This window comes from Delphinapterus leucas, chromosome 10, assembly GCF_059928025.1.
Source record: "Delphinapterus leucas isolate spDelLeu-1000000601 "Yukka" chromosome 10, BTC_Dleu_Yukka2, whole genome shotgun sequence".
NCBI lineage: Eukaryota > Metazoa > Chordata > Mammalia > Artiodactyla > Monodontidae > Delphinapterus > Delphinapterus leucas.
The window spans coordinates 64,025,263-64,047,723 of NC_143138.1; the positions used below are offsets into that span (position 1 = coordinate 64,025,263).

Here is a 22,461-nt window from a genome sequence, read left to right on the forward strand (position 1 = left end):
TGGATGGAAGGCCCTTTACAGACCACCTAGTCCACCATTTTACAGATGGCAACACTGAGGCCCAGAGAGGCTCAGTAACTTGGAGGCAAGGATGAGGCAAGGAGAGGCCAGGGGCTCCTTGCCCCCAGTCCATGAGCTGCTGCTGGTCAAGAAGGTCATCCAAGGCTGGCCTAGAGAGTGGCAGGGGGCAGGGGGAGGGGAAACCACCAGCTCTGGGGCCACACCCATCACCCTCACCCTCCTCCCAGTCAGGACAGCAGCAGCATCTCCCTGCGAGAAATTAAACGCTCATCTCCCCCAAGAGCCACCTCCAGGGCTCATCCTGCCTTCTGTCCTGTGGGCCACAAGGGCCAGAGTGGGCCACGCTCACTCCACGGGAATTCCACGGCGGCCCCTCTCAGCTCTGCAGTTTGTCCAGGAGAAGCTGAGCTACCACGGCTCCCTGGAGTTCCAGCGGCTGGGCAAGCGATGCAGCCTCATGTCCTCCTTCTGGATGTGCTCGTAACAGGACTGGCGGGAGAGAGGTGAGGCTGAAGCCAGCTGGCCTGCCCGCTTCAGCCACATGCACAGGCTCTAGGGCCTGACACTGGGGTGCACCCACCTCCCGGGCCTGGACCACTGTGTCTCCAACTCAGCCCTCAGCCACAGTCTGCAAGGAAATGGCTCCTTCCCTCTCCTATTGTGCTCAGGGATGCAGCCTGGAACACACTCAGCCCTGGGGATCCGAGGGCCAGGATGCACTGTGCCCACCTCCCCCCACCCAGCCCCTTTTAACAAGGGCAAGAGCAGGGGCTCTGTGAGGACCCTTCCCATGGAGACACACAGAAGCTGTGAATTTGAGCTCATCCCCGTGACGGTGTCTGGGGTGAAAGGGGTCTGCCCCAGTGGCCAGGGCATTTCTGCCTGGCCCACCGCCTCTGTCCCTCACCTCCAGGGCCGTGAGCAAGAAGTCATACAGGCCCCCTGTGTGGATAGGGGCCATCATATCACGGATCAGGTGGATCTCGGCTCCCAGGTGCTGGATTCTGGAGAACCACCGCCACCACAACGAGAGGGAAAAGGGGACCTATCAGGGACAGGCATCCGGCAGCCGGGAAGGAGCTCTGGCCTGGGTGGCTGGACACCTGGTCCCTGCTCTGAGTTTGGCACCCACAGGACCCTGGGTGGGCCTCTCTGGGCCTCAGCTTCCCCATGTGTACCAAGAAAGGCTGTGTCCATAAACCCCCATGTTCAAAGACTTTGGAGTATGTCTTGGTTGGGGGTGGGCAGGGAGGGAAGGGAACCTCCTGCAGCCCGCCCCCAGCTGGGGCTCACTGGGCACGTGACACCACGTAGATGAGCAGCGGCAGCAGGTCGTCCATGGGCAGCTTGTGCTCCTGGCCGAGCATCCGCGACACAGTGGCCTCAATTTCCCCGTATGTCCTCTCCAGCACCTCCAGCTTCTCCCGGGGGTCCACCGTGGTGCTGCAGCGGGGTAGCTGGCTCCAGATCAAGGCCCTCAGGTTCAGTCCCAACCAGGGGCCCCAGCACTCCTGCCACCCACACCCACCCTCCCTGGGGTGTGGCTTACATCATCTTCTGCAGACACTCCGTGGCTGACAGGAAGCACGCGTCTCTGACTAGGGAGTATCTCTGCGTGGTTGGGGGAGTGGGTTAGATGAGACCTCCTCTTTCCCAGGGTCAGGGCTGGCCCCCGAGCCCCTCACCACCCACCTCCTTCCCCATCACTGGCTTCAGGACAGCTCTGCCCCGAGGGTTGAGCGACCCAGGGAAGGTCACAGATCCACTGTAAGCCTCAGTCTACTCAACTGTAAAGTGGGGTAAACGGTCTCCAGGAGGCTGGGAGGATCAAAATGGAAAAACAAGATAAGAGTCCTAACAGCCAATGGTCACTGGGTGCCGCCCAGTTCTATGTCAATGGTTCTTGAGTCCCAGGGCTTGTTGAAACACAAACTCCAAGTTCACTCCCTGAGCTTCTGACTCAGTAGGTCTGGGATGGGTTCAAGAATCTGCTTTTCTAACAGGCTCCCAGACAACGCTGATGCTGCCAATCCAGCAAACACACTTTGAGAACCAATGCCCCTCGTGTTCTGGCCCACATCACCCGACAACAGTCACAGGAGGTAGTACTAGTACCACATCAGGGACTACTTCTACAGATGGGAAAACTGAGGCACGGAGATCAAGTATCTCACCCAAGGTCGTACAGCCAGTAAAAGGGTGGAACCTAAGCTTGAACCTGGTCACTGTGGCTGTACACTCATCCACATGGGAAATCAGAACAGTGCAGAAAGCCTGCCATATCCTCCCTCACCCACCCACGCGGCTTCTGACCAGTGACCATGAGGCAGAGAGCTGCTCGGAAGCCTGGGCAAACCTGGGGGCCCAGCTCAGGCTCAGACCTCCCTCTCCTGGGCAGGTAATGGGCCCACACTCTCACCTGATTGGTCGTCAGCATGAGGTCCTTGAGGGGCCACAGGTGCCTGAAATTAAAGCAAGATGGGAAGCTCTGCCAGGACCAGGGTGCGGGGTCTGAGGTCAGAGGGCAAATTCCCTGCACCTCCATGTCCCCCAGGAGGGCTGAGCAGGGGAAAGGGGCAGGGGATGCACAATGGCATCTGGGAACGCTTGTGTGAAGCCCAGGCAAGACGAGGGCAGGAGGGATTCCCTGAGAGGGCAGCCCTCCATGTAGCCCCAAAATACGAGTGGGACTAGAACACAATGAGGAGACAGAGGGGCAGTGCTGCAGGCCAGGGGACCCTCCTGGGCAAAGTCCTGGGGGTCAGGCCAGAGAGCTCAGTGGTAGAGACTGCTCCAGGGGCTCAGTGAGCTGGCCCAGGCTGGCGAGAAGTAGGGATGCCACGCAAGGCAAATAGAGCCAATGGAGCAGGGAGGCCAGCATGGGGGAGGCGGCACTGAGGCAGTAGGAGGGGTGGGGAGGAAGGACTCTTGCAAAGCCATGGACAACGAGGTCTCTGGGCTGGTGCCTGGTCAGATACAGGAAACATTCACCACATCGGAAGGGGAAACAAGGTTTTTTGGCAGGAAGGGGAATGGGAAGCGCCATCACCTTGAGACAAAGGGAACCAGGTGTGGGAGGAGAGAGTGCGTTCATGCCCTCAGCACTGGTAGTATCAATGGATCAAAGGGGCATGGAGGAGAAAGAACATTCTGATGACTGAGGGCGGAAGGGAGGCTCTGACCTACTTCCGGAACAGTCCTCAGTTTCCCCTTGAGGATCTCCCCTCTCCCACTCTCAGTCCAAGAGCTGGGAGCAGGCGACCTTGCCCCAGCCCCAGTGGTAGATATTGAGGCCAGCCTGGCCAATCTGGGCCACAGCCAGCATTCAGGGGCACATTCAAGACCCCAGCCAAGCCAGGGAGGAACTTCAGAGGCTCTGCTGGAGCTGTTGGGAAGGAGACACCAGCTCCCTGTGGGGCCTGAGCTGGGAGAATATAAACCTCGGGTGGCTGGTACCATATTTGTCACCATACGGGGGAGCCAGAGAGCCCAACAGAGAACGAGAGAAGTTGCTTCCTTTATCATGCAGCTGGACACCCAGATCCAGCCACACCTGAATCTAGCCACACCTTAGAACTTCATGGGTACACGAGCCAATTAACCTCCCCGCTTTTTTGCTGAAGACAATTTGGGTTTGTACCCTCTGCTACACAAGGACTCTGGCAATCGTGGCATGGTAGGGAGGCTTACTTCTGTACATCCAGGAACTCAAGCAGCTTGGTGTCGGGGAAGAGGCTAAGGTTGGCAATGCCCTGGCTGTAGAGGCTGTCCTCCCTCTCATGAAGAAGCAGGTAGAGAGTGAAGAGCTCCGAGTAGAAGCTGGGCAGGACAAGGGGTAGCATCAATCTGTGCACCTGCAGGTCCCTGAGTGAGAGCCACCAGGACAGGTCAGGGTCAGCAGGGTGGGCGTGGGGATCTACTTGGGCTGCCCCTCAAAGAGTCCACAGAACTCCTCGTCCCACCACAGTGTTCCTGCCTCCAGCCTCCTCCACCCCGGAGAAAACCCTTCCCAGCCTGTTCTCAGTCATTTCACAACCAATTGTCATCTGTGACTACCTCACACTCTCACTTGACTTTGAGAACCAATATGGCAGCTGAGGCAGAATTTTGATCCCCATTTAATTGAAAGCAAAACCAGGGCCTTGATAGATGAGTGACCTGCAGCAAAGCTCTCAGCAGCCGTTCCAAGCTAGTCCAGTTCTGCCTCCTAGTTTTCTGTGCTTCCTAGGACTCAGGGGGAAGTTCTCCCTAATGTCTAACCCCATTTCCCATGCCTCCTGCAATGCAGTAACAGAAAGACCTCTCTGATCAGGATCTCTGGGCCTGGAATCTGAAGGCAAATTATAAGGTTTGGTCTCAGGGGACTGGGGAGACAGATTTAATGACCCACTTAATTCCTGCTCTGTGTGACCTCAGGCTCAGCCCCTGCCAGGCCTCAGTTTCCACATCTGTGCACAGGGAGAAGGAGGTGCCTGAGGCAGCTGCTAACCCTCCATACACCCAAGAGATGAGGGTGGGATAACATGTTTAGAACAAAGATGCATTTGATGCACTGTGGCAGTGCCCCTCCCCAGGTTGCTCAAGGAAGAGAGGTCATGGATCATTCTGATTCTTGAGTGGTCAATGAGCAATATTTGGTCAACAGCATGAACCCCTAACATTTCCCAAGAAATACCCTTTTCCCCCGAAGGAGGGCCCAGAAGCAAAGGTATAAGGACTCCCAGGACCCGAGCCTGGCTGCACCAGGGCAGAGAACCCCACAGACCTAATGGGGGCAGTCACCTTGCCTCTGCATCTTGATCTTCCTCTGGGGCCTGGCCCTTGCACTGTAAGGCAACCTGCAGCAGACCCCTGCAAACCAAAAGGAGGGGCAGCGTGGCTGCCACCTCCCACAGAATGGGAGTCACCAAAGGCCAGGCAGGTGGGCTCCACCCCCAGAACCATGGAGCCTGAGGACTGCAGAGCCCAGTGGCCCAAACCCCAGCAGTGAGGAGGCTGGGAGTACGGGATGTCTGCCTGAGTGTCCTGGAACCCTACAACAGCACTACCTGCAGCATCTAAGGTTTCAGTTTATAGCATTTGACGAGGTCACAGCTCAGCCGGGACAGGACGGGAGATGGTGTCTGAGCCCAGGTCAGGCTCCGTTTGCAGTGGGGTTAGAGCTCTCCTGGGGTCAGGGCTAGCCCAGGGCCTGGCTGGGGCTTGGACTCTGGCTGCAGTCAGGCCTTGCTATCACCTCCCCACCCTCTAACCCCTATGCTCACCAGCTGCATATTAACCAACCCACCCTCTGTTTCTTTCTCGATCCAGACCCAAGGCAAAGGCACCCTTCCTACCCAGGGCACCAGGCAGAGCTGATGCTTGGAAAGGGCAGAGCTCCCCCCACACCCCGCCCTGGGGTCACAGTGCAGTGGTTGTCCCCGTGTGCCACCAAGCTCACCTGTAGGCGGCCCAGAGTTCCTGGGCGTGCTGCTTCACCTCCTCCTGCGCCAGCCCCTGCAGGTGCTTGTTGGCCCCAATGCCTGAGTATGTGGCCTGGAAGGTCAGCATCAGAGTCCGGAGCAGCTTTCCCAGGGGATGCAGAGAGTTGCTCAGGGCCTGGGGAGGTGCAAAGGCAACAAAGAGATACTCAGCACCGTGGGCTGGAGCACAGCATGCCCACGCAAGACCCCACTTCTTCGATGGGAGCACCGAGGCACTCTCAGCAAGGGCCCACAGGCAGGCCTGTCCCCTCTGGTCAGCACCCTCCCCTGGAGCCCTTACCTTCCTGAGGCACTGCTGCAGGGCCTCGGGCGCCCGGTGCTGCAGCAGCTCCTCCAGGATGTCCTCCATTCTGCCTGCGTGGTCCTCGGGGTGGGTCCTGGGGCACCACACACACACACGTCTCTCACCCACGCCCAGGCCTGCCCTCTCTGGGAAGCCTTCCTCCCCTGGCCGACTCAGAGCCCCACTGACCCCAACACTGAGCTCTGGATGCCCTATGGGTACACACGCCCACGCATGCCTGGGCCTCACCTCTCGCAGCACAGGTACTCCTGGGACTTGCGCAGCTCCCTTGAGCTCTGCACGTGGAAGCCCAGCAGGGCCTCCTGCAGGTCTCCAGGGCAGCCGGCTTGAACAAAGTCCTGGAAGGGGCCATAGACGCCCTGCCAGCGGCTCTCCACGGGGAAGACGCCCAGGCCCAGCTGCCTGCGATGGAGGCAGTGGGGGACATGGATAGGGATGGAGCCAGGCTGGGCAGGACCCTGTTCAGCCCTTGGAGAGGTGGGGATATCCAGCCTGGCCCAGAGTCAGGGCCCAGGTGGGGTGGGTGGAGTGGGGGATGCAGAGCGGCCTGACCTCCAAGGCTCCAGGAGGAGAAACGGGAGGCAGAGAAGGGTCAGAGAGAATCTACTCCACGGTAGAGAAAAGAGACAGGGGCACACAGAGCACTGGAAAAGAAACAGAAAGATCTGGAGAGCTGAAGGCCAAGTCCGGAGAGTGGGGGCTTGGCCTAAGAGAGACCAGGGCCCAAATCCCAGGATTCCCCCGCCACGGGACCCCGCTCTCCCTCCTACCACACCTGGGTCCTTCCTGAGCTTGATCCTGTCTCAGCCAATAGGCTTAGGGGTCTGGCCATGTGTGTGTCTGGTGCAGTGTCTAATGGAGCACTGCTCTCCCATGTCACGCTCATAGATTTTCCTACACCTGCACCCGACCCGGGCTCACACCCCTAGGGTTTGCCATCTACTTCTAGCTCCTGCTGTCAGGGAAAAGAAACATGCAGGGACAATGTGTCAAGCAAACAACATGTGAAATGCTGGCTGGCACCATTAGAACCACCACCCACACCTCAAGAGACATAGTAAGAGTCACCACTTGAACAACGGTTTTCCAAGGAAGAACTCTGTCCCCATAGGGAAGAAGTCCATCCTCTTCTCAAATACCCCATGATAGGGACAGTGATTCCACTTAGTAAGTTTCCTTCTTTACCCTGGCTGCCAGGGAACTCAGAGCCAGGCTAATGCTTGATTATAAGGCCTATCTGCACCTCCCTTTCTTGTAAGCTCAACTCACACTTTAATTTTCTATCTTATTCTTGTTTGTTTTGTTTCATAAACTGTCTTGTACCCTTCCTAGAATAAAAGCAGGGTCTAAGCAAAGCCTACACATAGTATTTTTCTCCAGTTTTGTGGCATGTGGAGTTACCGTCACATAGCCCTTAATTCCAAGAGTCTCTGACAAGGGCTATGTGACCTGAGCTCTCTGAACTCTCCGAAGAGCTAAGAGGAGGTACAGAAAAGCCGTTCTAATGAGACCTGAGTCTTTAGGGTAGAAACATAGACACACACAGACACCCCCCCCCCCCAGAAAGGCTTCAGAATACACAGGCCAGACGGTCAGTCTCTCACCTCTTGCGGGTACTGCCTGGATCTGGAGGGAGGGCAGCTGTGTCCAGCACACCCTGGGTATGCAGTCCTCTCCCTGCCCCACTGCCAAAAGAGCCCTCCAGGGTGAAGCCATTAGGGAAGGTGACCTTGCCCTGGAAGCCAGGAGACAGATGCAGGGATGTCTGTCCATCTGTCTGTCCAGCTGCCCTTCCATCCCATCATGACAGGCCTCATGCCTGTCCATCCCGGGTCACAGAGGCTAGAAACTGATGGATGGCCTTCCCACCATCCATTCAATCTGCCCCACCCCAAGGGGCTCATAATCCTCCACCCCTGCAGGAGCCCCTGCCTGTGCCCACCACCAAGGGGCTCATCTCTGAGGCAGGAAACGGCGAGGGAGACAGAGAAGGGACTCACAGGTCACAGTGGGGAGGACCACCACTGGGTCCAGAAGTAGGCAGAGGCCTCGGGAGGGCATGAGGTATTACCAGCCTTGAGGAGGGGCAATTCCTTGCTGCATGCGACTGTTCCATTCACAGCATTCCTAGTCTCCATCCACTAGATGCCATAGTACCCGCCAGTCAAATAGCCCCCACATTTCCAAAGGCCCCAGCAGGGATACAACTGCCTTCTGCGAGGTCAGCTCAGGCAGAAACATACTGAAGGACAATGCCTCCAGGGGCACCTGCCCAAGGCACTGATGGTGGTGGTGGAGGGGGTGGATCCCTATCTTGGGGGCCAGGAGGGGACACAGCCAGGAGACCACCAGCACCCTCTGCACCCAAGGCAAGCCTACCTATCCCCTCTTGACTCACACCCAATCAAATCACACCTCCGCAGCAGGGAATTGTCACTGTATCCACCCCCTAGACGTAGTGGAGATGGGAGAGGCCCTCCCTTACCTGCTCCACCTACCCTCAGCCCTAAATCCAAGCAGGAAGATTACAGACCCCAGCCAAGGTCTCAGCAGGGAGTGGAGTAAGGTCTCTGTGGCTCTCACCTTCCCCACGAAGGTCAGGTCCCTGGTGAAGGTGCCCTCATACAAGGAGTCATCTTCACAGAGAAGGATCCCTGGGCCCTAGGGAAGGAAGCGGGGAGGGTAGGGGCAGTGGGTTAGGAAGGGCCAGAAGACTGGCGGTGGGGAGGGGAGGTGGGCAGTGACCCATGGGCAGAAGGGTCCTGAGCCCTGCCATACCTCCCAGGACTGTGCCTAGGTGGGATGCCAGCCCCTGGCCTTCTGAGCACTGAGCACAAGGCCCATGGACCTCGACCCTGGGTTACCTTGACCGACACCCTGGGACCTGGCTCCTCCCCTCCAGCAGCCTCTCTCAAGAAGCCTCCTGGGGGACCCTTCCTTCCCACCTACAGCTCAGGAAGTACTGGGCCTTTCCTGAACCATCCCCACTTCCCTGTCACTGACCCCGGGGACCGTGGAGCTGATCAGGCTCCCGTGCTGCATCGGCTGCCAGGAAGCTCAGAACCAAATGGGATACAATTCGTCTGCTACTTATTTCTGAATCTATCTCAGGTGCCTATTCTTCCCTTTTCTTCCTCCTTCAATCCTTTCCAGGACAAAGTATAGATAAACAAACAAGCCACAATATCGGTAACAGCCATCAGGCCAGAGCTTCACTATGTGCCAAGCACCCGGCAGGGTGTGGGTGAGGCAGAAGGTGAGGGCTATGCCCGGGCACGGGAGACCTGCGCTTGAGCCTCAGTTCTGACACTCAACAGAATGTGACAGCGGGCAGGTTCTCTGACCTCTCTGAGCCTCACGTTTGTCACTTTTACACTAGGGACAATAACATGACCCCAGGGCTACTGGGAGGATCCCATGAGATTATGTTGGGAGGCTTAGCCCAGAGCTAGACACCCAGTTAGGGGTCTATAAACATGGGTAGTAGAGGCTGCAGGCATCCTCATTACTATGCACTTCATTGTTGCTATTTTAGTGAGTCATTACGATAAAGTAGTTCACCTGAGCTGCTGATGGGAAAACTGAGGCTGGGAGGGGCAGGGACTTGGCCAAGGCCAGGGTAGGTAGGTGGCAGAACTGGATTCCTGCCCAGGTTCTGGCTCCCTCCAGCACGTCGGAACCCCGCTTCCTGCCCCATCCACCCCTGACCAGTCTCAGTTCAGCTTTGGAGCCCCCAGAGCAGGGAAAGGGTAGCTCAGGACACACGTGGGTCACTGCACTCACCACCATCTTGTCTGCCTGGAAGGTCCCCTGGTAGCAGACACCCGCCTGGGTGACCACGACCCCTGGGCCATGGCGCTGGTCAGCCTGCCACATGCCAATATAGCGCTCACCCCTGGGGGAGGAGAGAGTAGGGCCAGAGCTGGATCAGAATTGTTCCCATGCACCTTCTGTGTGTTCTGCTGGCATGGGACCGGGGTGGGGGGCAGGGGTCAGATAAGGAGCAATGACATGGCCTGAATCCACTCAAGTCAGACATAGGGCAGGTGAGGTGAGGACCCGCAGGAGGAAGGAGGGTGGAGGAGGAAGGGAGCCTGCCTGGGGGAAGGCATCCTGGCAGGCTTCCCGGGAGAGGTGGCAGGAAGGACAGATGGAGTAAGTTAGGGTGCCACTTAACATATGCAAAGCCATTGAGGCAGGAGTGTACGATAGATATGTGGGGGCGTTCAGTGGTCTAAAAGGCTAGGGGCTACACAGGTGGCATGGCAGGCATGAGGTCAGAGGAGCAGGCAAGGCCTCAAATGTCAGGCCAAGGACACTGGGCTCTGTCTCAGCCCAGAGAGCCTGGAAGGGCTGTGATCCTTTGATAGGACCAGATCAGGGGGTCAGAAACTCCTCTCTGAAAGCGCAGGGAGGGGCCAGAGCCCTCCTGCAGTCAAGGTCGGGGTCCCTCATCCTGAGCCTCAGCAACAACCGAGGGAGTGGAAAGAAAGTGAGGGGCTTCAGAGAGACTCTGGGGGACAGCCAGAATGGACCCAGTGACGACAGGGAACCCGGGCCCTGAGGCGTTTGGTCTGTGAGGGCCCCTCTGCCCCTCAATCCTGGTGCGGGGCTGCAGAGCACTCACCTGTCGCCGTCGTCCTGGACGCCATAGCCACTCCTCTGGCCCCTCTCCCAGTGGCCCGTGTACCTGCAGGGCTGAGGGGTCTGCGGGGTGCTCTCAAGGACCCCAAATCCATGCCGCAGGCCTTCCTGAAAGTAGCCCTTGTACACCTCGCTGGTGCTGTACCTGCGGAGGGTCACCAATGGCTGGCCCTGCCTCCCAGAGGACGAGGCTGTCCCACGAGCCTCTCCTACCATCAGGCCAAGGGTCACTTACTCACAGATGCCATAGCCGCACATGCTGCCTTCCCGCCAGTGGCACTTGTAACAGTCAAACTTATCCTCGGAGGCCTGGGGCACCAGGCGGATGCCAAAGCTGCCAGTGTGGGTGGGCAGGGAGGGAAGTCAGCACTGGGGACACAGCCCTGGCCCAAGACACCTGTCACACCCCCTCCATGCCCAGGAGTGTCCCTGCTCTTCCAAGGGGCCTTCTCAGACGATGGGGAGAATCTGAGAGGTGCTGAGCCCCATCTTGTTCCCTAGGGCCCCTCAGGACACCCCATCTCCACCCCAACCCCCATGCACTCTGGGAGGGCCTTCTGGCCCTGGACCACTCCCTCCGTGACCTGCCCCCCTCCTCAGGCCTAGTTTCCCCTTTAGGACAATGAGTGGAGCTGGACCACATGGCCTCCAAGTTTCTGCTTGAGGTTTGGGAATGTAGGATGGGGCCAGGCTGGTGACAGTGGAGAGCGGTGGAAACCACTCCCTGCCTGCCCACCATACAGTCCTGTGTCAGCCCCAGCCTTACCCGTGCTCCAGGCCCTGGCAGAAATCCCCCACATGATTCCGCCCGTCTGGCCACTTCAGGGTTCCCCTGTAACACAGTCGAGGTCCACGGGCATCAGGTCCATGGGCATCAGACCCACCAGACCTTCAACACACACAAGACCCCCAGCCAACCTCTGCCGCAGACTCTCTCCGAGGCCTCGATCCCCCTTGGACTGGACTCTCTGCCCCAACTCAGTCTTCTTCTCCGAGCTTTATGGCCCCACATGGGCTCTCAGCCCTTCTCTACTCCTGGCACAATGGCCCCAGCAGCCTCACAGAGTGTGCTCCACACCCGGCAGGGAGAGCTCTGGAAGCATCCAGGTTGCCTTTTTCCCTTGACCAACAGGAAGCTCAGAGCTAACCTTCAAGCTCAAGCCAAGTGCTAGTCAGTGGGGTTTCTACCATCCTTGTCTCCTCTTCTGACACAGCATTGCTTTTTCTGTGTTTTTGTTCATAAGCTTCCTCAAGCCCTTTCTGGAAGCAGGCAGGGTATCAGAAACGAGTGGAATGCTTGCAAGCGTAACCTTGGCGAGTCCTTTCTGCTTTCTGGGCCTTGGTTTCACCAGCTGTAGCACAAGTTGGGGCCATGTTCTTCAAAAGCCTATCTGCCTGTGGGGTCGTGTCGACCTGCAACTGAGGCCAGGTTCACCCTAGAACCTGCCCTGAGGCCTGGGGAAAGTCATGCCAGTCTCTGGGCCTCAGCTTCTGCACCTATCACCTAAAGGGGGTGATAACACTCCCCCAGAGCATTCTTGTAAGGACTGATGAAGACAGAATGTCTGCAAAACATTTCTACCACCACCAGACAATACTTTGTAGACATGAGAGTTTTCTTCCACCCGCCTGAGAACAGAATGGTAACCGTGGGCCCTGCAGGTCAGCTTCCTGATGTCTGCCCCACGCTCGGTAGCCTCACTGCCATCAAGACTGTATCTGGCACAAACCTACAGTGGGCCAGGTCCTGTCCAAGAAGACTTAAGAGAGCCTGTGGGGGACAAACAGATTTCACCACAGGGGGGTAACAGCCTTTGGTTCATGCCCCGAGGCAATTAGGTCCATATGGGTCCTGTCTGCCCCTCAGACTCCCAGGAGGATCCCTGCCTTGCTTGGCCCAGAGCCTCCTCCGTCACTCACTTGCCATGGGGCCTGCCACCGTACCACTCGCCCTCATAGGTGGCCTGGCTGAAGCGGCCCTCCGCACGGAAGGTGTATGCTCCACAGCGGCAGGTGGGGGGTTCAGAAGGCTCCAGGCCCGCCCCCAGCACCGGGAAGTCCTTCTTCCTACGCAAGGTCTGGCACACAGCCTGGGTGACCTTCCACTGCCAGGCCACCTGCGGGGGGACAGGGAAACACAGGACAGGCCCTGCTGCTGGAGGCAGCCCCTCTAGGAAGCCTCCTGGGGCGGCATCAGGTATCACCCTACCCACACCCACTCTTATCACTTGCGGGGACCTCCAACGGCTCCCGTGCTGCTCCCTGGGGCCTCATTCAGACCTGAATACTTGTTTGCAGCTTCGGGCCTGCCCAGAGAGGCCAAACAGAACCTTCAAACAGGCCCCAACCCTGGTTTCACAGAGAAAAACACGTGTTCTCTTCGGCATTCTGATGCCTGAGCCCAGGCTGACCCCTGACTCACTCTGACCATGACTCCAGAGGCTTGACATTCCCAACGAGCCTCCAGGGTTGTATACCTGTGCCCTCCCCTTACCCTCCTGTCGCCTTCCCTCACTCCCCTGACCCCACTCCCCGGATTCACAGTCCGCCCACACTCACCTGGCCCTGTGGGTCCTTGGAGCACAAGGAGAACTCTTCCTCGGGCGTGAGGAGGTGAAACATGCACCTAGACAGATGGAGCTAATGAGTAGGCTCCAGCTCTGTCCAGGAGGGTGCTGAGGGAGGGCCCAAGTCAGAGCTCTGGGGTGGGCAGGTTACATGGGGTAGAGGGAGGGAAGGCCTGGGGTGTCACTGGATGGGGGTGCTCACCTGTCCTGCCCAGGTTCCACCCACACCAGCTTCAGATCAAAGGTGTGGACACTGTGGCCCTGGAAGAAGAGGGGGCACAGGTGGGCAAGACGCTCATCTATTCTCTGGTCTGGCCTTGCTCCCAAGCAGCAGGTCGCTGGCACACCGCTGGGTGTCCCCAGCATGCTCAGTGCGGCACGCCCAGCACTGAGTCCCACACCACCCCTGCCGGCTCCCCATCTCCAGGGCAGGTCCTCCACCTCCCTTCCCACCCGAGGGCCTGGCCAGAAACCCAGGACAAGCCTCCCGCACCCCCGACATTCTGCTCCATCAGGGCCCCCAGAGTGGTCTTCTGGAAATGCAGCATGGATCTTGTTAGCCCCTGCTGGAAACCTCTCTAAGGTCCCTACGGCTGAGCCTGACACCTGAGACCACACAGACCACTCCCCTCCACTGCCTGGGCCTCCTCCAGTTTGCCACAAATTCTCCTCAGCCTGAACCTTTGCATGTGCTCTTCCTTCTACTTGGAATGTCATCCCTGCTCTGAGAGATAGACCAAACCTCCCTTCCTCTGGAAGATTTTGCAGAGTGACCTTTCGCCTGGCAACAGACACAGGTGGAAGCGGCACCAGGCCCAGGCCTGAAGGGGAGGAGGAGTGTGCCAGACACAGGCCAGGACAAGAGAGGGCCCAGCACAGACAAGAGGACGTGCCAAGGTCCAGAGGTGGGAAAGGGCTCAGCACCTTTTAGTGACAGTATCTCGTCAGCATACCTGGAGCACAGAGGGTGAAATCGGGAGTGGAGGGAAACTCAAACTGAATCAAAACCCCAAAATCAGGCTTCAGGAGACACAGGTTTGGATGGGCAAGTAGCATCCCTTCTAGGCCTCAGCCTCCCTATCTGCAGGGGAGTTCCAGGCTGACACTCTAGGGGGATACAGAAGACAGTGCTCTGGCTATCAGAGGGGCAATATAAGTTCAGGGGGAACTAGGCACAGCCAAGGTTATGGGCCACATAACAAATCCCAAACCCTAGTACTGGCTCCCTCCTGACTTCTGTAGTGCCGAGAGCCCGGGCACTGCTGCTACATGGAACTCCTCTCTAGAAGCCTTGCATGTGCCCTGAATGGTTCACGCAGCCCTCCTCAGCCACTATGGGCCACTTATGACCGTTGTCTGAGGTTCCTCTCCGGTTGGAGGAAGACAACTAGGAGTTGTCTGCCACCTGCTGAAGCACAAACTGACAAGTGTCCCACTTTACAGGTAAGGAAACTGAGAGGAAGACATTTAACAGGGATACCAGCTGTGGAGAGCTGAGACTGGAAGAGCCCTGCTCCATAGCCCACACTCCTTCAGGGATGGCTCCACCTGCTGCCCCCACCCTAGCACTCTGCCTTTCTGCCCCCATCACCTCCCCAGGCCCAAGTTCTCGCTCCCAGCCACATGTCTCTTTCCTACTCCTTTTTTCAACCAGCCCTCAGACCCCCACTGTGACCCCACGACCTCTGGCCAGCCCCACCCTACCTGTAGCAGGACAAGGGCATCATCAAAGAGCAGCACACGCTCTGCCCTCAGCGGGGTGACCGTCACAGGTATGTCCTGGCTGTCTTGCAAGAGTCGGTGAGCGGGGGTACAGAGCACATCCTGGTGAGGCGAGGAGGGAGGTGCAAGGCTCAGGGACCTCTGTCCTGGATGCTGCTGGCCACTCCACTGCCCACCTCTGCCCCAGGCACCTCCCCCAACACTCTGAGCATCTCCTGGAGGCTCCCAGGTCAGTGATGGGCACTGGGGCTCCAAGGTGGGGGGGTTCATTCCTGGCTATACCCAGAAGGACAGCACAACTTCTCTTGAAGCCTTACTTTGTCCTCCTCCAACCCATCTCAGGCCACGGCCCCAGTCAAGCCCCCATCAACTTTCACCCAGGGTTCTACAATCCCTGCCTCTCTCTGGCAATTCCTGTCCCCTTCACTTGTCCTCCTAATTCTCTGCTGCACTGGGTCCCAAGCCTGTCACGCCCTGTCAGAGCACAGGGGACTTTCCCTCCTGCAGGGGCAATACGGGCAGTGACTCGGGGGTGCAATCATTCAGTGACATCCCAGGAGAGAGGGTCGATTCTGCTGACCACTCTTCCCCAGAGCCAGAAGCTCACATCCCAGCCCAGGAGGTGCTCAGCAAATGGGTGGGGATGGCTGGACAGGGGAACGTCAGAGACACCTGCTTTAGCCACTGCCCCCCGACCCAGGTGGGGAAGCTGAGGCATGGAGCAGGCAGCAGGCAGCTCAAGCTACCCAACGGGCCCCTGCCGGATGGCAACCCCTTCCCTCACTGCCCCTCAGGCCTCGAACTCACCCGCTGCCGGCTGCTCAGAGTGTGCCAGAGGGCCTGCGTGGCCATGGCCTGGTCCAGCTCCTGCCTCATGAAGGACTGCAAGTTCCCAAAGATGGTGACTGTGTGCACCAACAGCTCCCGGGTGGGGTGACTCTGTAGGGGGACAGAGAAGCCGGGGTGGGGTATTATCAGAATCCTCTCCCACCCTGTGATGACTGCCCCAGCCCTGGCCTGGCCCAAACCGGTCAGGAGGTCTGGGTCTAAGTCTAAGTTTTCCCTTTTCTCCCTGCCGGCCCCTCCTCTGGCAGTAGGAGGATGCTTCCAGGGGATTTAGGACCATTCAATGACTCCCCCAGCTGGGGCTGGGCCATGTGTCCTCACACCCAGTACATGATTCTACATCTGTTCTCTGGGTCTCTGCTGGCTCCACCAGGGCAGGGCCATGTACCTCAGATACCCCAGGGCAAGGACATATCCCTTCAAACCCCCCAGAACAAGACCATGTCCCCAAGGCATGGCCAGGTCCTTCTCAAACCAGGGTTCCTGAGTAGGCAGGTTCCCTGAGCCAGAGGCCCATTTCTCCCATCCCTCAGCTTCCCCACGGGAGACAGGCCCGATAACCAGCAATTACCCCCCGCTCCCCATCACCCCTGCTACCTACCTCCCCGACAGTGTCCCTGAGGCTCAGCAGGAGGAGCACGCACTGTTGCACATGATGGGTGAGTGGCTGGCGGAGAGCCTGGACCAGCGCTGTGCCCACCGAGCCCTCTGAGCTCATGCCCGACAGGAACTGCTGCAGCGCCTTCCGCTGGCCCTGCCAGTACTCGCTGAGTGCAGGGAGGGCCGCACACCCCTTCACTCTCCCCTCCTCTGTTCCCACACCTGCCACCATTGCCCCCTTGCCCTGGCTAATCCCCCAGATCCCAGGACAGTCCCAGACCCCAAACCTCTCTCCCATCAGAAAAACAGTGGCTGAGTGATCCTCTTGGAGATTTGGTAGCAGTATCTCAGAGATTAAAGCCTACCCTGAGTAGCAATTAGGAATGCTTCCCCGCCCCAGGGTCACTCCCGTTAGTTGGTATATGGATTCTGCTCACAGCCTCACGAGGCTTCCCTCCCTCTCTTCAGTGTGGATCAGCATGTAATTGCTAGAGCCAGGACTGCTCAGGATGAGTCCCGGGCCGTGACACTCACTGCTCTGAGGACGTGGCTTCCCCAAGCCCTCCCTCCCAGACACCCCCAACTCAGAGGCCCACTGCAGCATTCCATGCTCACCTCCTCCTCTTTACTGCCTTCTGAAAGGCCTGCACTGCCACACAGCTTGTGTAGGACTCGATGTACCTGTAGGTAGCACAGGGGACACCCAGCAAGACCAACGCTCAGCTCCAGACCCAAGCCCCTGCCCTTCTGGTGTCCCCAGATCCCACCCACTGAGTGGCTGCAGCCCTGAGGGCCTGGCTCTGGGCACTGGTGACCTTGAGTCTTAACTGACCCAACTAGACAATTCTAACTCAGTCTCTTTTCCCTGGGAGGCCACCAGGCTCAGATCTGGGGTGCCTGAGCCTGCCACCAGGCTAACACCCAAACCCAGGGCTGAACCCAAACGTTTGCCAAAGCCCTGACCCACATGAGTCCCAGTACCGGCCCCAGCCCCGCCTCGGCCATCTTACTCCAGGTGGACTTGCAAGACGCGGTCAGCGCTGTGCAGCAGCAGCAGGGATTCCAGGCTGATGGAGTCCGGGTGGCGCAGCCTCTCCTGCAGTGAGTGCAGGCTTTCCTCCGTCACCTCCCACAGCTGCTGGGAGCTCCTGTGCAGCTGCTGCAGGAGCTGTAGGCACTCTCTGCCCCAGGGATCTGAGGGCTCTAGAGTTGGGGCAGGAGCACAAGCACACTGTGAGGGGAACAGGGCCACTCCACCTTCCAGGGAGCACGCAGAGGCCCTGGGTGGTCACCGGAGGGGCAGCAGCACCCCTAGCCCTGAAGCTGCAGCTAGGGTCTCACATCCCTGGGGTCCTTGGGACAGAACTGGAAGCCCATGTGCCCCCTTGAGCTCAGCAAGGGATGGGCAGGCTACAGCAGTGGGCAGCACCCTTGTGGATTCAACAGGGGCATGTGTCCACCTCCTCACTAAACAGGGACAGCACTGATGACCTAGGGCCACCAAGTACAAGAATCCCCCCTGAGTTTCAGAGCTTCCTCAGGTCCAGAATGTGAAGTCCATAGGGTCCTGCAGTCTCCTGCCATTCACAGATGCACCAACAGAGCCCCCAAGAGGAAGGCACCTGCCCAAGGTCATTTTGTAAACCGGGCATCCTGCCTTCCAGTCATGCCCTGGGTGAAAGCAAGATGAGAATTCAGGCAGAGGATCCAGGCCTGTGCCCTGGGAGGGATGGAACATCGTCTCCGTTCACAGCAGGTCTGGGGTAGAATGGGGTTCACAGCCTGGTTCCCTGGGGTCCCTTTGAGAAGGAAGCAGCCAGCAACTGGGGGTGAGGGCCCTGGATCCATCCGAAGACACCCACACCAAATGTCACCGCTCCCATTTGCAGCTGAGAAAGCTGTAGCTCAGAAGGTCCAACAAGGGAGGACTCCTGTCCCTAGGACGGTTCCTGCATCCCCCCCCCCCCACTCAACTCACCGGCCTCCAGAAGGGGCTGGAGGACAAAGCTGTTGATGCGTGAGAGTGTGGCTGAGAAGACCTCCTCCAGCCGCAGCAGGGCTGCCTCCTCAGGGCTGCACATGGCCAGGGTGCCAGACTCAGGGCCTGAGAACCAAGCAAGATTAGAGCGAATAGCAGCCATGGGAGCAGGGTGCCGTCTCAGGCTATATGCCCAAAAGGCCCATGACCACCCTACCTCAGAACTGAGCAAGGAGCCCATGTCACCCCAAAGGGGAGTTTCTGAACTGGTCAGTGACCCCTGCTTATGCTCCACTTGGGCCCAGCTGAGGGGAGCCTGAAGGAGTGGGAAAGAGGACTCAGAGCTGCCAAGGGAAGCATCTATTTTTTACCCAAAAGGCAGATGCTCCTTAAGCCCTCTGGCCTGCTCATTCCTCCGCTCAAATACCCACCATGGCTCCCAAGGGCTCAGAGTAACATCTAGTAGTGCTCCGACCTACCCCTCTCTCCACTGACTCTCTGGAAACAAGGACATACTCTCGGAGGAGCACAGCCTTTATCTCAAGGCCATGGCTCAGGACTCCCTGTCACCCAATAGGGCTACGTAGGAGAGGTCTGGGAGAAGTGGGAAATATCCTGCTGGAGCCATGAAGGATGGGCAAGAAATAAAGAGGCAGAGAGGAGGACAAGGCATGCAGGTGGGAGAACCATGAGAGCAAAGGCTCACGGGCATGAAGGCCCAGGCTCTGCAGGTGGCCCACCAAGAGCTCCCTAAGTGGCTAACAGAGGAGCCATGGAGGGCCTCAGAGTGGGGGAGTGATGGGATTCAAAGTCAGACTTGGGGACACGGACTTGGTGACAGTTTCAGAGGAGATGAGTCCAAGCCATGAGAGGGTGAGGTGAGTGTGGGCAGGAGCCAGACACTTCATGCCCCCCTGCAAGCTGCAGGACGGGTTCTACTCCAGAGGTGGGGGCCATGGGGGTGGGCAGGTCTTTGGACCTCCTTCCCTGGAGAGCGGGACCCTCCAAGAAAGCAGGATCACCTGAGAACGCAGCCTCCTGACTGGAGGGAGGGGGAGCAAGGGGCCTGGGTTCAAACCCATCCCCATAGCCAGGCTGCATCCTCCAATCAGACACAGCCCTCTCCTACCAGACCTGGCAAAGGAGGTCATCTGCCCAGATTACGTGACTGTACGTCTCAGGGTTGAGAATTAGAGAGTCTTTTAACCCCAGACCCTCAGACTCGGCCTCTCTCCGACTCTGACACTCTGAGGCTCTGAGTTGGTTGACCTCGGTGGAGCTGTAGACATAATACGAGGAGATACAGACAGACCCAAAGGATCAAATGAGAAGGGGTCTCATCCCTCCCCACCCAACCCCAAAGACACCAAAGGGCATTCCAGGCTCCTGACAGAGCCTACAATTCCCAGAGAATTGGCTCTGGGGCAGAGTGAGATGAGTGCCTCAGAACTCTGGCCAAGGGCCCAGGCCCAGGACATTCCTGCCCCACCTTTCCTGCTGTTGTTGCTTCAGGAGGGCGAGGTCTTGGGAGGGAGAAGCAGGAAGGAGAAATGGCTGGACACCCAACTGCAGGCTTCTCTTTCTGCTGGCCCCCTGCAGCAGCCCCAGCCCCCTGTGGAGGACTGGGGGAGGGTTGCTCCAAGTCAGCTCAGAATACCAGGACAACACAGCCAAGGAGTCAGGGGTACCGCAAGTGCGGCCTGGGCCCATCTGACCCTCACCCATATCTCCAGAAACTGGTGGAATGGAAAGACCCTTTGGGAAGTGACCTTTCCACCCTTAGCTGGCAGTCTGTCGGGGTCTGAGCTGAGAGGTGAGGACACCAGCTAAAGGTGGAGGGGGGAGGGTGTAGCCAGGATGGGAGGTACAGACTAGGAACCAGATCAGGGTGAGCTGGGGACCTGCAGCAGATAACTCACTGTTGGGAGGCCTTGCACATCAGATCCCCGACACTTACCTGGGGCCCACCCCAACCAATGCCACACCCAGGGCACTCCTCTCCCCCTTAGGCTTCCTCCCCTTGCCCCCATGGGGCTGGCAGAAGCTCCCTTACCCTGGACCCATGGCTCACACCTCAGTAGCTCCCACAGGACCCCCTTCTGACCTCTGCCCAGCTATTCGGCCCTGGCCATGCCCCAGCTTATCCAGAGCCCTGCTCTTCTCTGGGCTTCAATCACCTCCTCTGTGAAATGAAGGTCTGACTAAATCACAGCTTTTCAAACTATTTTAGTCCTCCCTAGAAAGCATAAACCGGTGGAGGGGAGCTCCTCTGGGTATGGGGACCTGCTCTTCAGTCTCCCTTACCTCTCAGTGCAGCCTGGGGCCCCTGAGGATGAGTCTTACCGACACAAACTGGCAACACTGGCAACACAGGCTGGCCAGGTCTGTGGCCCCAAAAGGATCTCTAACCCTAGGAAACCGAGTCACACTGCCCAGAGGAAAGGCCAGAGGTTAAACATGGCTGGTGAGACGGCGGGTGGGGAGAAGACTGCAGTTGAGGCTAGACATCTGGTCTGGTTGGTCCCGAGAGCCTCTGCTCCCAGGCTAGGGAGTTCTGGGGCTTCACCCCGCAGGCAATGAGGAGAGTGTGAGGGCAGGGGCCAGGCCAGGCGCGAGTGTGCCTGAGTGTGTACACTGGCGAGGGAGGAGGAAGAGGTGCTGAACCTAACACCACAGGGACCCGGCAGGAGTCTCCCCTTTCAAACCCCAGTCCCACCTCCAACCCACTCCTCTCTGGTTAAGGGCATGGCTTCCTCACGCTCTCACTCCATCCAGCTCTAAGGTTCCTTAGTAGTAGACTGCACACGATGTACATATGGGGAAACTGAGGCCCAGAAACGAATGGGAGGGCCCAGAGGCACTAACTGTAGAGCATGTACAGGGCTCAGACCCAGGCCTCTGGCTCCCAGTCCCACCAAGCTCACCTGAAAGGCTGGGCGACTCACCTTAGGGCACACAGCAAGTACCTAGGCTTCCCAGGCAGGCTTCATGTTCACCATGGGGTGGGGTGAGGACAGACTGGCTAGTCTTGGCATGTCCAGGTGAGTCAGCTGCCAGTCCCCGCGGCAATCTAACCAGCCGCCAGGCCTGCTCTCTCTCTCACGCGCTCTCTCTCTCTCGCGCTCTCTCTCTTTCTCTCTCTTGCATTCTAGGCCTCTGTTCATGCTGGGTTCCTCTCTCCCTTGCCTCCTCCAAGGCCTGGCCCCTCAGGCCCCTGGGCCACACCCTGTCATGGTACTCACTCTGTTATTTCCTGGTCTGGACAGGCAAGGAAGTGCTGCTTGATGTGGAGGCTTTTTCCTGGGCTGCCTTGGAACCCCCTTTGATCATCCAGCAAACTCAGCAGAGGAGGGAGGGGCTGCCCAAGGGAGGGGGCGCTGAACTGTCACAGCTGACGGGTCCCAGCCTCCACCTGGGCCTCTCCCCCCACCCTACCCCGGCACCCTTCCTCTGCCCTTCCGTGGCTCCAGGCTTCTTGTCCTAGACCCCACCCCCCCACCTTCCCAATCTCTCTGGTCGCTTTTTTCACAGCTTTCCTTCCTCTTCTTGCGTAGTCACTGGAATTTCCCAAACATGGGATCCACTTCCCACCACCAGGTATTTGCCCATGCCTTCTCACTGCAAGCAATACTAGCCCGCGTCACCTCCTCCTGGCAGTCTCTCAGGCTGGCTGCGGCCCCGCGGGGTCGCCCCACAGCCCAGGCCAAGCCCCTGGGCACTGCCCACGTGTTTGTCTGCCCTCATGTCAGGCACGGGCCCAGGGAGGCTGTCCCGTGGTGACAGGGTGACCAAGGGGCAGGGAGGACGAAGCTGAACCCCGCCGGGAGGGAGGGACCTTCGGACAAACTCGGACGGGCCGGGTGTGAGTGCTGCCAGGGACCGAGGAGTCGTGGAGGGGCGGCGCGCGGCGGCCCGAAGACTAAAGTCCCACCTGGAGCGAGGAGGGGCGGGGAGCAGAAGGGCTCTACCCCAGACGAGAGACCTCCAGCCCTCCCTTACCTGTGCGGCGCGCGGTCCCATGCCGGGAAAGCCGCCGCGGCAGCTCTCTCGCGGACGCCCGCCCCACGTCGGCCCCGCCCCTGCAGGCCCCACCCCCGAAGGCCACTCCACCCCCATGCCCCGTCCCCGCCTCGCCTCCGGGTACCGCTCCGAGTCAAGGGCGGGGGCCTGCCTGGAAGTAGGCGGGGCTTGGCGTCCATCTGCCCCGTGCACTAGGGCTCTCCTGAAGCCTCAGTCTGCTGTCTTCCGGGGTCTGAAGTCTCCTGGGACACAGTGGGGGGCTGGGAGAAAGAGGAG

The 22,461-nt window shown here is 58.8% G+C and overlaps 2 protein-coding genes across 18 annotated transcripts in view; both read right to left on the minus strand.

The window, feature by feature from the left end:
• ALS2CL (ALS2 C-terminal like) lies at positions 1-22,090 on the minus strand. Of its 17 annotated transcripts, none has more exons than XM_089918040.1 (27): positions 21,408-22,090; positions 18,166-18,291; positions 17,198-17,390; positions 16,803-16,868; positions 16,189-16,354; positions 15,549-15,680; positions 14,724-14,843; positions 13,222-13,280; positions 13,012-13,078; positions 12,373-12,569; positions 11,219-11,284; positions 10,688-10,786; positions 10,436-10,597; positions 9,592-9,703; positions 8,392-8,469; positions 7,413-7,543; positions 6,037-6,210; positions 5,785-5,881; positions 5,462-5,619; positions 4,804-4,872; positions 3,712-3,885; positions 2,441-2,483; positions 1,810-1,839; positions 1,571-1,632; positions 1,315-1,464; positions 929-1,025; positions 1-510 (listed from the first exon to the last, which is right to left on the minus strand). In XM_089918040.1, the coding sequence occupies exons 2-27, from the start codon at positions 18,266-18,268 to the stop codon at positions 430-432; spliced, it is 2,886 nt and encodes a 961-aa protein (XP_089774166.1). In that variant the 5' UTR covers positions 18,269-18,291; positions 21,408-22,090; the 3' UTR covers positions 1-429. The 17 variants fall into 17 exon arrangements, 14 of the variants coding, with proteins under 14 accessions (XP_089774166.1, XP_089774160.1, XP_089774158.1 ...); XM_089918034.1 differs by having other exon boundaries at positions 3,712-3,840; positions 18,166-19,444; XM_089918032.1 differs by having other exon boundaries at positions 18,166-19,444.
• Positions 21,435-22,461, minus strand: part of PRSS50 (serine protease 50) — a 20,469-nt gene continuing 19,442 nt past the window's right edge. The window contains exons 7-8 of the mRNA XM_022573354.3: positions 22,165-22,445; positions 21,435-21,523 (exon numbers count right to left, since the gene is read on the minus strand). The gene's annotated coding sequence lies outside the window, so the exon portion shown is untranslated. The remainder of the gene's footprint in view (positions 21,524-22,164; positions 22,446-22,461) is intronic.

Coding starts and splice junctions, on each gene's coding strand:
- ALS2CL (XM_089918032.1), bottom strand. CDS start 18,406: ATGGGCTCCTTGCTCAGTTCTGAGGTAGGGTGGTCATGGGCCTTTTGG. Junction 11,285..12,372: donor GGTGGCAGGCCCCATGGCAA/GTGAGTGACGGA, acceptor ACTGTGTTACAG/GGGAACCCTGAAGTGGCCAG. Junction 6,211..7,412: donor CCAGGCAGTACCCGCAAGAG/GTGAGAGACTGA, acceptor CCTCCATCGCAG/GCAGCTGGGCCTGGGCGTCT.